This window comes from Martes martes, assembly GCF_963455335.1.
Source record: "Martes martes genome assembly, chromosome: 11".
NCBI lineage: Eukaryota > Metazoa > Chordata > Mammalia > Carnivora > Mustelidae > Martes > Martes martes.
In genome coordinates, this window is record NC_137899.1 from 28,637,948 (window position 1) to 28,654,040 (window position 16,093).

At 33.0% G+C, this 16,093-nt stretch overlaps 1 protein-coding gene across 7 annotated transcripts in view; it reads right to left on the bottom strand.

The window, feature by feature from the left end:
* The window catches only part of CACNA2D1 (calcium voltage-gated channel auxiliary subunit alpha2delta 1), a 499,615-nt gene that overhangs the window by 54,567 nt on the left and 428,955 nt on the right, over nucleotides 1–16,093 (bottom strand). For 4 of the 7 annotated variants that reach the window (XM_080818060.1, XM_080818058.1, XM_080818059.1 and 1 more), the window contains exons 13-18: nucleotides 13,754–13,832; nucleotides 12,572–12,621; nucleotides 11,054–11,143; nucleotides 6,955–7,032; nucleotides 5,009–5,083; nucleotides 4,653–4,727 (exon numbers count right to left, since the gene is read on the bottom strand). In XM_080818060.1, the coding sequence (XP_080674186.1) occupies nucleotides 4,653–4,727; nucleotides 5,009–5,083; nucleotides 6,955–7,032; nucleotides 11,054–11,143; nucleotides 12,572–12,621; nucleotides 13,754–13,832 (447 nt within the window). Of the gene's footprint in view, nucleotides 1–1,408; nucleotides 1,466–4,652; nucleotides 4,728–5,008; nucleotides 5,084–6,954; nucleotides 7,033–11,053; nucleotides 11,144–12,571; nucleotides 12,622–13,753; nucleotides 13,833–16,093 lie in introns of all 7 variants that reach the window. The other 3 variants (XM_080818056.1, XM_080818055.1, XM_080818054.1) reach the window with 1 other exon arrangement.

The following is a 16,093-nucleotide window of genomic DNA, read 5'->3' on the forward strand; positions in this document are numbered from 1 at the left end:
TTTGCCATTTCAGCTTTCCTTAGAAGGAAAAGGAAAATAAAACAAACCATTTTTTAGGTTGTTTATTTTCAAATTATATCCTAATATTTACATGCAATATTTGAAAGTACAATAAAAATGAAAATTCACTAAAATGTACATGAATGCAAAAAGTATCATTGAATACACAAAAATAAGCATGCAAGGAGAGTAATATAAAACAATTTAATAAATCAAGATAAGACATAAATAGAATTTTAACTTCTACAGTTATCATAAAAGATATGAAGACTGATAAAACAACATGAAGATCAGAATGCACAGAATTCTAGAGCTACAAGAAACCTGAAGGGTCTCTGCACTTGAGAACAACCTGGAAAACTTGAAACACTATTCATTAACCTGGGTCCCATCCCTGGGCATATTAAATCAGAATTTTCAGGAGAGGGAGCTGGAGATCAACATGTATATTTAATTTCCTGGGGGAACATACAACGTAGGATAAAAAGAAACAATTATTCTTAGTTCAATCCTCCTGCTTTTCAGGTTAAGAAATTAAAGTAAGATGGGGTTTAATGAACTCCTCAAAGATATAGTATTAGCTGTAAGTACAACTAACGTAAAATTGTGTTTTACTAGTTCATAGTTTAATAATCTCTTCTTACTATCATACTACATCTCCACTATATCATTAATTTTATTTTAAAGCAATGACAGACATATATAAAACATTAAGTCTTACTGAACTTCCTTTAGAATTCTGAAATTGTCTTACTGTACTAATTCCCTTACTATACTGCACTAAACTGGAGAAGTATCCTTTCTGATGATTTTTAGTGTAACTATAGAAATATGCATACCTAAAATAACATTTAAATTTTGCTGACAAAAGAGAAAAGATTTTGCCATGAGCTTGTCAGGCAATAAAAATGCACATTTATTTGGAATTCTGGACATGTTAGTTAGCTTAAGGGAAATTTTTCTAACCTCTAATCCCCAAACACACTTTAGAAATACAAAGAAATTTGGCTTAAATTTTATGATTTATAGAAACTACCCCATCAGAATTGCATTTTTATTTCCACTTAGAAGTTAATTTTACAAACAATTGTTAGGATTACATGGATTTGACACTAATGTCACAATATTTAATAACAAATTTATTTTTAGAGGCCATCTCATTATGATTGCTCTAATTAATGAATTACATAGTTTGCTAGCAATCTTGAGTTAGCAAATGCATACCCTCTGCCATCATTAATAATATTTTTGCTCCAGTTTATTGAGAATTGATGCTCATCTCCAACTCATGCTCTGGAAGCTTGAGGTCAGGAAAGGCAGCATTAATCATGTGCTTTTAGGAAGAGAAGCTTAATCTCAACTCTGATTCAGCAAATTTGAAGCCACTGCTAACTTCATTCACAGTTACCTGAACATTGGGTCTCCTTTTTCTTAAATTAATTGTTGGTATACCTACACCAATAGGCTGAAGCAACAGAAAGATGGTAATTCATCGGGCTACATATCAACACAGGTAAGGCTTCTACTCTACAGTCAATTTTATGAGATAGTTCCTTGATCAGAAAGAGGTACCACAGAGTTCATGATGAGTCAACAAATAAAATGAAAGTTTAAAAATATTTGTGGTGAATAAAAAAATTTATGCTAGTAGAAATACTCAAAAAAATGTTTAGCAAAATCACTCCTTATTTTCCATTTTTTTTCCTCCAAAGAAATACATATTTGGGAAGTGAGAAAGATAGTTTGCCTGAAGACAACTTTTATGCTGATTAAAAAAAAAAAAGGCAAATTTTAGAATTTACATGATTCAAATGTGTTCAAATATAAATACTAGGATATTGAAAAGTGTTAATATTAAACCCCTAAAATTTGTGCCTTTGTTTTCTGAAGTGTTACCAAATGTTTTATCCATGGAACTAAAGGAGAATTTAATCTTAACACTGTAAATTTATTCTATTTTTTTATAATTTTTGTAGACTTATTTTAAATATTGAATTCTAAAATATTGACTTCTAAAAAATAAAAGATTATGTCCAACTTCCTGTACAATAAATATTTCTTAGGATTGACCAAAATTAGGTCTCTAGTAAGTATACCTGATCTGGTTATTTCCATGAAACAAAATGGAAGAAATTTAAAATGCATTTGGAAACAAAGCAGTATACATAATCCAGTATTTGTCAAAATGTGGTCACGGTAAAGACAGTATGCTTTGAGAAGTAGTGATTCCTTAGAAAATTAGATAAACAAAGTTTTACAGCTACTTTATTTCCTGTTACCAAGTCTTTTTGAAGGATATTCATATTGCCTTCTACAAACTACAAAATTATACTGAAATAATTTAAGATTATAGTTTCAGGAAGCAAACACAAGGCGCTCAGCAAAGAATACTTGTAATAATACTAAACTTTGACCTTGTTAAATAATAAGGGATACTACAGAAACAGAGCATTATCTTCCTATATTTCTACTGGTATACTTCTGATGAGCAGATTGAGAATAATTTTGTTAGTACACTAGCTGTTACCATATGGGTCCTTTGTACTTGTCAATTTCTAAAATCTTACACTGTATGGTCCTTTTATGAGGTTCTCTTATCTACCTGTATAGCATGTACCATCACCCACAAAATAGAAATCATTACGTTTAATCTAATGATGAGAATTCACAAGCATATTTAATTCACAAGCATGAATTTCAGAAAAAAGAACTCATTGATTGCTCAAACATATTTTAATGGTTCTGTAAAATAACATTTTCTAAATATCTTTGTTGCATACTTGCTTATAACAATTTCCTATATAAAAATATGAAAAGCTGACATACTCTTGAAGAAAAATCACTAGGGCTATAATAAGGGTTTCTATAGAATTTATATTCTCATTGTAATTTTATGAGTTTTAGTAAATTATTCCAAATCTGAGCCAAATGTATGTTAACATCAAAGAGTAAAAAAAAAAAAATTTCTCCATAAATACTGGTTATTAGTAGAGTGTATAGAAGGGGAAAACGTTTTTCAAATTACTGCCTCTAAGTGATAGATTTATATCTATATATCATATGTGCATTATTCTCATTATTCTTTTTTATTTTTTTGTCTAAATAATAAAGTTCCTTTGGGGGAAGGGGTTAAGACCTACCATCATAAAAACGGGGATCCTTCACACCCTTTAGCACATAATACTGTTACTGCTTTTAAATCACTTCAGTTGTGGAAATATAATTGAAAATATACTGGATATACAAAGACCAAAGAGTAATACTGCAAATTTTTAAAAAATCTTAAGAATGATTTAGAAAGATAGAAATTTTCAACTGTGACAAAATCACAGACTGTTTAGCTAATCATAAATAACTTCATTAAGAACTTAATAGACATGTTTATAAAGAGCTGTGATAGATTCATAATAATGGGAAAAATGCCTATACTACGTTTATAATTTTAAAAAAGCCACTGAGAAATAATGCAAGGTGATCAGGAGCTACATTTGATTAGCTAATATTTACATCACGATGGATTTTATATGGACCTTCCAAAGTAGAATTAAAATTGACACCATTTACTGTAATCACTTAGTATGTTTTGTATTCAATTTCAGTGGTTCTTAATTATCATTGACTGGAATATTTAAATGACTCAATATTAAATGTATGTGTGTGTTTATGCACCTACTTCTGTATGCCCTAAAATATCACGAACATTAAATTCCCGTGGCTGAGGAAAAGAAGGTAGTAAGCCTAAATTCCAATGTATTTCCCTCCAGCATGGGTTAAAGTATCTTCGGAATTATCTTCAAAGTTAAATAGTATCTTGAAGATGCTTATAAATTACAACTACATAATATAGGAAGGTTGTGCCACTTTTTGCTTTTAGATAAATATATATTCACCCCACCTGTGAAGCACTAATGGAACGTGAAATAAGTTGGAGGAGATATGTAGGAAAATATTTTATATCTTGGCATAAAGATTAGGATAAAATGGTTTATCTATGGAATTTTATCCCTTCTGCACAACTCCCTGATAAATAAACACTTTCCATTTCTTTTTTTTTTTTTTTCAGTTTTCCAGCATTCATTGTTTATGCACCACACCCAGTGCTCCATGAAATACGTGCCCTCCATAATACCCACCACCAGACTCATTTCTGAAGCCCATCCCGTAGAGTTTTACTTAACTGATTTTCATTCATAGTTTTATAAGCCTGTCCAAAAGTAGAAAGAAAAGCCCTCTGGGAGATGAAAAGGAGAGATAATTACCAGAAATAAAAGGTGTCGGAACATGTGGCCTGAGCACAGAGGAACATTACTTACACTTATCAGGTTCACACCCATCTGGGGCAATCTCCTCACTACCTTCCAGCCTTAATGACAATCCCAAGTGGGATGTGTGAACTCGGGCACAGGGTGATAATGGCGGTCTCTGAGGTGTGAATACTGGTTAGTTAAATATTCGATAGAAATATGGGATAGCTGAATTGGTAAGAGAAAAATGAGACCTGCTTTCACACTTTCATATACCATAAACTGTGGTCTTGTCATCCATTAACATTATAGATATAATGTTCTTTTATATGTAGTCCTGTGTAGTGAGTTTAACACTATTAATTTTACAGAATTGCATAAGTCACTATAAACACATTATATACATACCTTTGGCTGAAGATTTGGGTGTAATAAAACATAACCATTAGGATCAATTGCAAAATAATAGCCATTGGGGCACAGCTGGGAAAAAAAACAAAAAACAAAAAACAAAACTTTCAAGATCTCTGAATCACAATCAGAAATCACATTCTTTAAAAGAAAAAAAAATCTTTAATACATTTTAAAGCATGAGGGAAGATAACATGGTATCTTTATATTTTAAGATCCTTTTTAACATTTAGCTCTTTCACGAAGTTAACTGCACATGATTTTTGAGAATTACTTAAATACTTTATAGACAAGCTAAATTAGTACAAAGCTCTCAAATGAAAAAGATACCCAAAAAGTAAATTTCATCTTACTGTAAAACGTGGTGTTAGTCGTTTAATATCTTCCAAAGACACATCAACTCCCATCACACCAAGAATCAGCTGGTTCTATTAATGAAATAGCAAAAAGGAAGTGTATTTTATACCCAAAACACATATATTTCTACACAATTGTTATATATGTTCATCCTTTGCTTGACGAGTTGTATTCCATACTAGCTAAAACATATTAAGGGTGAGACAGTTTTTGGTATCAATCTACAATGATTCTCACCCACAACTTTATGATTATCATTTAACTCTAAAAAATGACACCTTGATAAGTGCAGCAAAAATAGAAAAGATAGGAAATTTTTCTTTGATGCCTCTACTTGTACTCGTTATCTCTACTATTTATTTTAATCACTCTGTACAGTCAGTTGTAATTGTATATGAGAGAGTACTTTGTGACTGTGGTGTACTGTGATTAAAAAATCACAAAAATGTCCGGCCTGAAGATATTGGGTAACGTGAAATGAGAAAACAATGGATTTTTTTTTTTTTTTTTTTTTTTTTGCTGTTGACTGTACCTATCCTGAAAAGTATGTGACCTCATTGTAATAAAACAGCAGAAACCCTCAAGACCCTGCTTCTCAGTGCTGGTAACTTCTAAATATGAAACAATGGGCATCAAAACTTTAGTTCCAAGTCAACAGGGCTAGGTGGCAAACTGCTATCATAATCTTCCCAGGGATGTTAAAGAAAATGGTGTTAAAATTTAGAATCGGGAATTTTTGTTTTAAATAGAATTACGTAAATTACAAAATAAAATGTTACAAAGAAAATTATAAAATCCACTCAATAGTTATTATGAGAACACTGTGAATTTTGTATAGGTACACAGAGAGTGAGAAAGTTTTGTCAACAATCATATTCTTGTGCCAGGGACCAATCCTACTCTAAACAAAAGTTCCTAATTAAAGCAATTCCTTACACAGTCCATCTGAGAGTTAGACAATCACTCTTCTATGGATTAAGTGATTTAGATCCCACAGATATTTAATAATACTGATTTCTTAAAGAGGAATAACTAGTGTTTTTGATGACCACAGTATTAAAAGAGAAAGAGTTCAACTGAAATTTATAATAACTGAACAAAGAATAGTAAATGCAGAAGATTTCATTATGCCATAAACTGGAAATAAATTTCCCTCTAATCTGGAATGTCAAGCAAACCATAAAATCAGTATTTAGTATTTTTAAAAAATCTGAATTTTTCCTGCAATCCTAAATTCTTTGTGATGCAAGCTAAGAAACAGGAATGCAACCCTACTTCAAAATCAGGAGTATTTGAAACATAAGGAATGGAATTTAGCAAGTACAAGATACAGATTTTTCAGAACCTTAAGTTGGTAGCATCTTATTGCACTAATATTACCAGTGCTCCAGAAATCAACACTGTTAAGAAATTCATGTAGTATTTTTCTTGAATCTTAAAAAGTAGGAAAAAAAATGGAGAATTATCCATTTTAAATCAGACACTTATGTGATGATTAAAAAATATTGGTTGAATGGGAGTTGGAGGAGGAATGATTCAATAAATATATCTCTATACACTGGCTACAAACATCACCATGGTTTTTGTTCTTGGGATTTTTCTTTCTGAGCTACAAGGATATCTCAGACACATCTAAAAAAAGAGTGGGGGGATACCATAGTATTGCCCATTTATCATGTAATTACTCCCAGAGTCTGAACTTGTGCTCTCATCAGTTCATACTTAAATAGAGTTAAGTTGAATCCTGGCTCTGGGGAAACAGAGAACTTGACCTGTATTTCCTTTTTCCCAGGTGGTTATCACACAGGCAGCTGTTCCCTCTTACTTCTGGTCTCACAAGACAGTTACTTTGTATTTCCTTATAGAAATATCTTATCCACACTCAGCTTCAACGTCACCGTTTATCATTTATTATTATTAATTTTATCAATTAACTTTTAACCTTTAAGTTTGTCTTATTTTCAACTTGGCCTGTTATGTTGAAGACCGGAAGAGTTCCAGTAATGACAAGTCCTAGTTCCTAAAAATAGATTCAGAAAGAAAAGGCAAATTAGAATTAAAATTTAAACTTTGTCATTCTGCATTAGTCTCTGGTATCTGACTCTGGATTTTACGGTTACATTATAAAGAGACACAAAGAATTATTAAAGGATTTTGAAAGCTTTTTAAAATTATTTTTATTTTCTTAAAAAAGTCAATGAAAAAGTCTGGGAAATAATCAGAATCGATTAGGCAGCTATTGAAGCATGCAACATCTAAAATAATAGCCCAAGAGAGCACTGCAAATAACTTTAAAAAAAAAAATCAAAAGACACTAAATATTTCAGTCACCCTGCCCTCCACCCTTCTGTTCACAGTGACAGTTTACCTAACATCATGGGATTCCATAAGCAGGGTGATAATAAAATACTGTTTCATAGGATTTATTTGCCTTCCTTTGGCTAGCTTCATTCTTAATTTTTACATGTCCTAAGCCAAAGGCTTCATGCTACATCACAGATGCAGAGCGGGACAAACAGAAGAAACGCACTATCAATACTGCGTTTCGGCAACAGTCTAGGTAAATACTACGCTGTTCTAAAGATGAAATAATGCTTCTAAATACCCTCCAAAACGAATAGTACTTTTTGACAAAGTAAAATAATGTAGCTAACTGTAAGCATCAACTCCAACAGTCTGGTCATGAAGCAAAATAAACATGAACAAAAATAATGACCTAGTGTTAATCAGAATGTAGATAATTTCAGATATTAAATGAATCCAAGGAGAGTAGTGGAAATTAACCGATTTTCAGGTTAGAGTTTTCTTCTTTTATTACTGCTATCTATAGCAATTACATATAGTTTTGCCATTATTTCATGTCAAAACTACATTTTCAAGAGCCACACTTTAAAATGATTGAAAAATTACCGCTTAAAATTTCAAATTTGCTAGGCTGAGAAAATATTAATAATCTTCTTGTGAATAATAACCCCAAATCCACATCTCATGACCCTTGTTCTAATTCCAGAAACAGCACGGCTTCGTGGAGAAAATGTCTTGGGCAATAGTTCATAATCATGTGGGAAGCCCAAAAACAATGGGAACCGAATTAATGAAGGACAATCACACAGAGGCTTTTAGTAGAACAAGATACCAAATTGTTTGGGACAAACACAATTAAGAAAACAGCTACGCATAATTGGTGCACGATGATACACAAGGTGGCTCTCCATTGAGTTGTAAGCCAGAATATTCAACAATGAAAACAGCCTTAGTTAAATATGCAAATTCACATTCGCAAAGAAAATTTTCCACCTCAATAAAGTCGGATTATAGATAATTCATACAACTTGTTTCCAAAACATAATTCTGTAAATACTCCTTTTGGAGAAATTATTATTTGAGTTACAACATATATGCACAGCTTTTAAAATGCCAGAATGATATACAATAAAGTATATATGGAGACAATCAGCACTCACATTTGCATTTATACAGAGGATGGTAATTTGCTTCTAAATAAGGTAATATTTGCCCTAAAATAAGATACTAGACTTCTAACAAAGGAGACAACATCACTGATGAACTCATTGGTGCCCAATTTCTATTTTGTCTCTCATTTACTAAGAGGACAAAAAAATTGTACTCTATTCCTAGACACTGTGCTAGTCTCTAGAGGACAAAAAAGAGAAATAAGATTTCTGCTCTCCAGGAATTTATGTGATATTTTTATTTTCTTGATTCCAACTCTTTTCACCTTTCTTTTCGTCCAAAGAACCTCATTTTATCTCCCAAATAAAATGAACCGTCCACAATACTGTCCCAGTCTTGTTTCTGTTCTTACCTCCAAGTGACCGAGGTAGCATTTTTCCAACATATCCAACCTGCCCCATCATACTGCACCCTTTTTTGTGTGGTTTCACTGCTCCCCACCAACTGCAGAAACCTTACCTGAACTCTAAAGTTCAGCTAAACTATCACCAACTGTTTAAGCTCACCCTACACCATCCCCAAATATACAGCTTTTTTCTTCTGAATTGCCAGAGTTCTTCTCATTGTTCTCATTATGTTTATTACATTTTTGCCTTGGTATAGGTCTTGGAATATTTACTTTTTTTTTTTTAATGTAACCAGCATGCACTAAACAACATATACTGTGAATCTTCAAAGTGCAGAGATTATAGACATGTAATTAGAAATACAAGACACTCACTTTTCAATCTCAAGTTAGTAAAAGAATACTCTATGTGTCCACTGGCTGGCCAATTCCTGTGACTCTTATTTTTTTTTCTTGTTTTACATTTAGTTTCAACTTATTGAACAGCACATTTAGAACCAAAATCTCTCCCTAACGTCATTTGCACTATCAGTAAGAAGCTTACCAACAATGCAGACTGCTGGTTAATGAACTTCTGGTCATAGGAAATTCTACAGGGCATAATTATTGACTCCTCCTATCATACCCTGTTCTGTGATGGATTCGGAAAAATGAAACATTTTGACCATAGCCTAGATGACCATGTGACCTTAAATAAATATGTGATGTCAAGAAGGAACACTGGAACACTGGATGGTAATTTTAGCTAGGACTTGAGGTAAGCAAGCTTCACTTTATCTTTCTTAGCATGCAAAGCTGCTGTTAATAGTGCCTATTTTTCTTCCAACTTCCTGTATATGTTTATTTTACAAGAACCAAATGATAAGTAATTCTAAATGGATTGCATTTTGCCCTTTGGGGTCATCACTGCATTCAGAGTAGTAGTATCAGCATATAATTGTACTCCAAGTAGGAGAAAGGGTTATTGAATCAGCATTTACTTTTCAGGGGTCAGTATTTTGGTTCTCCCTGATATATTACATTAATCAAATCATCAATAAAGTCCTCTCATCAAGATTATGCATATGAATAAATCTTAAGTATGATATTTACTATTTATAACTTCCACACTAGGAGAAGTAAAATTTACATTAAACAAGTTTTCTGAACTTAAGCTCTAATGCTATTTTGAGCTGAATGATTGTTGTGTGCACGTGCATGGAGTGAGGGGACCATCCTGTGTATTAGACAACGTTTACTATAAGGACATAATCCCTGGCCTCTACCGATGAGATGCCAGAGGCAAGCCCTCCCCATCCTAGTCAGAATAAGAGAAGACATCCATAGATACATGCAAATGACCTGTGTGTGGTAAAATCACCACCAACTGAGAATCACTGCTTTGAAATACCATAGCATACTTATATTAAAACTTCCATTATACAATGGAAAACTTAACATGTTTTTGTTATATCATACCAAGTTTGATCATTTCAATGGCTTATTTCCATAAAAATCTGGGGTTGAATTTGAAAGCAGAGATTATATACAAAGAGGTTATTAGGTTTGTAATGACTTCAGAGTAGGCTAAGATTCTTTGCCTATTTACTTCTGAGCTTTGTTGGGTCTGGCTTGAGTTGTGGAGGCTGTACATGCATCTGCTAGCTGATGTCTACTTTAAAACCCTTTCCTCCAATTTTTATTCAAAGTCTGCAGTAGCAGGTATACATTCACATGACTTTAGCATACTATTTTTTTTTAAAGATTTTATTCATTTGACAGAGAGAGAGAGACAGTGAGAAAGGGAACACAAGCAAGGGGAGTGGGAGAGGGAGAAACAGGCTTCCCACTGAGCAGAGAGCCCGATTCGGGACTCGATCCCAGGACCTTGGGATCATGACCTGAGCTGAAGGCAGACGCTTAACGACTATGCCACACAGGCATCCCAGTACTTTTTTTTTTTTTTTTTTTTTACATAAAAATTCAAAATGTTATTGAAAGGGCCACAAATTCAAGATTTGAGGTTCGAAATCCCACATTCATAACAGATCACCTAAAAAATAAAGTAACACTTTATGTTTGTGATTAGACGAGTCTAAATTTTTATGTGTATTATCTAAATTCTAGCAAAAAAAGTTGCAAAAGAAGAACTTTTGGAAACGATAAATATCACCTAGAAGGCAGCAGAAATGGCTGCATGCTTTTGTTAGGATGGTCTGTGGCTGAAAAGCCAGTGTCTTACCAGTGCATCCAGGTACACATTTGTCCATTGGACTTGCTTAGCTTTGTCTCCTGCTAACACCATTGGTCTACCCAGAACATCCAAATATTCCTATCAAGAAAAAAATAAGAAAAAAAGAAAAGGTTAAGGGGTCGAAAACCGGAAATGCTATACTAAAAACAAAACCAAAATTACTCTACAGAAGAAAATTACCTAGAGGTAAAAATAAATATGGACTCAAAGAAAGTAAATATGTAACCATTTAATTACTATTTTGGACATACCATAACTGGTATCTCTACATACTTTGAATCAACAATATTTAGCTCATGTTGTTTATACAATATATCTACCCCAGTTTTTTTCTAATAACAAAACATTCTTTTTCTGAGGTGCAGCCAATGATAAGTGACATGCGTTCCTTGTGAATTGCTTTATGTTAATCTAAACTATTTAAGTCTCTGTGATTTACTGGATGAAATCACGCAAATGTGAAATAATAAAGCAGCCACATACTTGCTTTCATATCACAGATTGTTTGGCTGAAATTCAAAGCTACATTTAAACATATCAAAAAATAAATGAAATACTTGTGCCAAGTAAGACATCAGACTCAAGTGCAGCTGCTGTTTCATTTCAACATAAAACACAGTCAGTATTCAGTTCCACAGATGCCGTGTTATTTATGTTCAATTTTGACTTAGTCTCTTTTGTGGATCCTCGGTTATGTTTAAAGTTGAGTAATGATTTTAAATTGTTATTTATGAATACTTGAAAATAATATACATTTAAATTAATTTGCTTCACTCTACAAGGTTATTTAACAGGCATATTTTAAACTGAATGGTTAAATGTGTGATGGGGATAAGGAGGGCACTTGTTGGGATGAGCACGGGGTGTTACATGTAAATGATGAATCACTACATTCTACTCCTGAAACCAGTATTACACTTTATGTAACTAACTAGGATTTTTTTTTTAACTAACTAGGATTTAAATAAAAATTTGGAAAAAAATTCAATAATTAAAAATAAAATAAATGGTTATAGAAAAAATCATCTCCTTGTTGAAAGTTTATTTTAAACAGGTAAATAGATCAACAGCGGTTATTTGAGAAGTTATCTAAATTCTGGTTAAAATCCATATAGTTTGTCCAGATTAAGTATTGCTTAACTTTCTTTGTGGGACCTGTACCTTGAAGAAACTAATTTAAGTCATCTGAAATAGAACCAAGTTCAAGTTAAATGAAAGAAGACTATTAGTAAATTTTCATTTTATTTATTTTCGGTGATGTTTTTAACATCTTAGGAGAACAGCATACAGTTTTTTACCTGAGTTTTCAATATGTGAAAACACTTGGAACTTTAATGAAATAGCAATCAATACATCACCATGATACTCATCATTTTGTTACAAATTGCAATACTATAGATCATTTTTTCACTTTCACATATTTTCTCCAATTGAGCATATTTAAAGCAGCAAAGAAACATCTTTTTCTTTGAAAACATAATTCAAACAAATTTTTAATAACCATACCTGAGTATTGATTCTTATTGCTCCAATGGAAGGAATTTCATAATAATAACCTGAAACATACACATACATATTTTTATATATCTAAATATCACATTACCATACATGGCCACGAAACTATTTTAGGTCTTTGGAGGAAAAAAGAGCTTTTTTTTTTTTTTTAACTTCTAATTGAGCAAACACTAACATATCAATACCACCAATAAATGTAGAAAAGGTTGGATTAATGTATATCCCTAACAAATGCATAAGCTTTGTGAGAAATTTCACTATGTTTCTTATAAACTGTATCAGATACATGTGGTTTTTCTACTTCACAGTAGGGAACCTGGCATTATTTAAAATACTCTATTGCTGGAGAGATTCTTAAAGATACATGATAATGGGTATCTGACAATTACATTTATATGAAATATTTGCCTAAATATGATTTTTGTAATAAATTGAGGTTCCCTTTATTGCTATGTGATCAGTTTTTCAAATAACATTTTCAGTTTTTTTCTGTGTACATAGGGAACAGGGGCTCACTACACAAAATGAGAATTACCTAAGAATGTGTAAGGCATTTAAAAGAAAATTCAACCACTCAGAAAAAAAAGGAACTTATATGTCATACTTTCTTACATGTAAGTGTTATGTAATTCAGATATTCTTTCATTCCTAACTTTTCAGGTAAGATTCTATTTGATGAGTAGCATCAAGTATCTTTAAATAAAGCATAGAATGATATCAATATATGATATCAGATATCATATGATCAAATGTCTGAATTTTTATATACTGTAATAGTAATAATTTCCAAGTGTTCTGTGTGTGGTTTTTCTCCACAGAAAACACATTTAACATCTTGGTGCGCCTGGGTGGCACAGTCAGTTAAGTGTCTGACTCTTGGCTTTGGCTTGGGTCCTGAGACCGAGCCTCATCGGCAATGTGGGGTCTGCTTAAAAGACTCTCTCCCCCTTCCCTCTGCCACTTACCACCCACGCCCCCCCACTGCCCTGCTCTCTCTCTCTCCCAAATAATCTAAAAAAACCCCAAAACCAAAAAACCAACATTCAACATCTTACACTTGTCTCTATTCCTGTAAACATTAGCTACAACTGGATCTTAAAAGAGAATACGTAGGACAACAACTACCAATTTAGTTTTAGTATTAAAATGCGGTCAAGAAAACAGATCTGTTACCTTTATTTTCACAGGCCATCCACTGAATAGGTCCTCTGTCATAATTATGCTGACCAACTGAAAATGTGAACACACGCACCTGGTGAATTGGAACACAGGGATCTGTTAGGCTGCATGCAATTTCACTGATGGCAACACAAGAGAGCCAAAGCAAAAAACAAATGAAAGCATGCTTTTCAGCTGATAAATGTAACAAGAAAAATCAAGGCAGTCAATCTTTCAGGAAGTCACCAGAAAGAAACCTCATAACCTACTCTCAACAGGGTCGTCAGCCACTCAGTTTAAGACAGTACTTGGGTGCCCAGTACCCTGTCCCAATCCTAGGGTTGCATTCGAAGAAATGGCATCTTTTACGCCCACACAACCTCACCTGTCTCACCTGGTTAAAACACATTATCCGCATACCTAGTCACTGTAAAAAATAATCAATAGAAATAATAATTCCTATTTCATAAATATGTGATTATAACGAAGTAGGTAGGAGGGAGGTCATCATGCTTTTAGTTGTTTAAGGCAATTATCTTAGTGATAGTTTCACTGCTTTCACACCATGAAAATATTTAGTATATACATACAGGATTATGGTGTCCTATTACTTTCTATAAAAGAGGACTCGTATATATAAATACGCATGTTAAGCTGCTAGAATTTTGAAAGACAACCAAAATATCTACTGTTTCTAATGTGCTGTAAGATATGCAAATATTTTTAAAAACTCAGTTGAGATCGTTTTTAAATTATACTAACAAAAATGTTTATCAGAAGCCATTATATTTAATTATGAAAATACTATAATTTCATAATAATATAAGAATATAGAGGATAAATTCAATGTCAACAAATTTTTAACAAAATGGCTATTTAGGATATATTGATTTTTACCAATTTAGTAATCTAAGTAAACCAGCATCTTAAGTTAAACATTTTAGCCTTTTCTAAAGATAAACATGCAGAAAATCACTTTTCCATGAATTCACATTCTGGTTTGAACTATGTTAACAGCTTTTCCCTAATTCATGTCGATTGACTGTTTGAACTGACATTTTCTAATTGTTTCGCCTGTTTCATCTTTGCACATGACCGTAGAGCACAAATCTCCAAAGAGATTTCACATCTGTTTTCTGTTCCTCCACTGGAACTCTCTTGGCCACACAGAGATCACTTCATAACAATCCCTGTCCCAAAACGTACACTGGAGTTGGTGCTGTTTCACTGGTAAAGTTTTCTGTGAGCCACCCTTCACTCGTCCTGGCTTCTGGCTTGCCTCAGCCATTTGTAGGACACATCTGAATTTGAATCATCTCAACTTAGAAGGACAAGTGACCCATTCTACATTAATAGAAGTCGCCAACACCTATCTTAACCCTCAACCCGTATTCCTTAAAATGTACCAATTTCATTTTCTTAAATTCTAAAAATTTATTTTGGGGGCTGTCTATACAGCTCATATTTCAAGGTAGTGTTGCCTCTGACATAGTTGAACTTACTTCTAAATGGAAGTATTTCTGTAAACAGGTATGTCACCCAGCTGATAATTCAATTTCACTGCTATACCTTAAACAATTGTCACACGAATTAAAGGCAGGGAAAAAACCCAGATGCCCCAGAAAGCACGGGGGAAATCTTCACAGTGAAGATTTGAAAGTGTGCCTCAGATTTTCAATTTAAAGCACTGGTTTGTCTTAGTGTCTCTCTTGCCGCAACAGTGTTCTGGTAAAATATTTTTCCACAAAAGACTTTTCAGTGAAGAGAAATAAATAAGACTAATTCTGTCGATGTCCCTGGGAGGCAAGCATTTCTACTAACATAGGGGTTACACACTTAAACACATACCATGTGATTTTGACTGATGCTAGTCATCAGTCCAAATAAACACAACTCAGTCAAAATACATATTCGTAAAAAAGCAAAACAGAAACTTCCCTCAAACAACAAAAATACTCGTTGCTTTGTTTGATTCCGAAGGTTGTGGCTAACCCTGTGGTTTGCAGACATGAAGATCTTAGAAGTTGTCCAAATTAAGAAATTCAGAATCAGACCTGGGTGTAGAGGTGTAACATTTTAAAGCACACCAAACAGTGTGTGTGTGTCTCTCCCTGTGTGTTACTTTGCCACACAGATCCTCAGCTCTGTGACTAAAAGATTAACTGAATTATTCCCATATTATAATTTCATAATCTGTACCTCTTAATTTTTATTTGCCTTAGTGTAGATGTTGTTAGACACTATTTTTCTGAAATTTCCCTCCCCATGGTGACTAAGATCTTGAGAATTTTAAATTCAACCTTCTTATAATTTTTGCAACTGCCTTACCATTACAGTATTTCCAACATCTTTCTA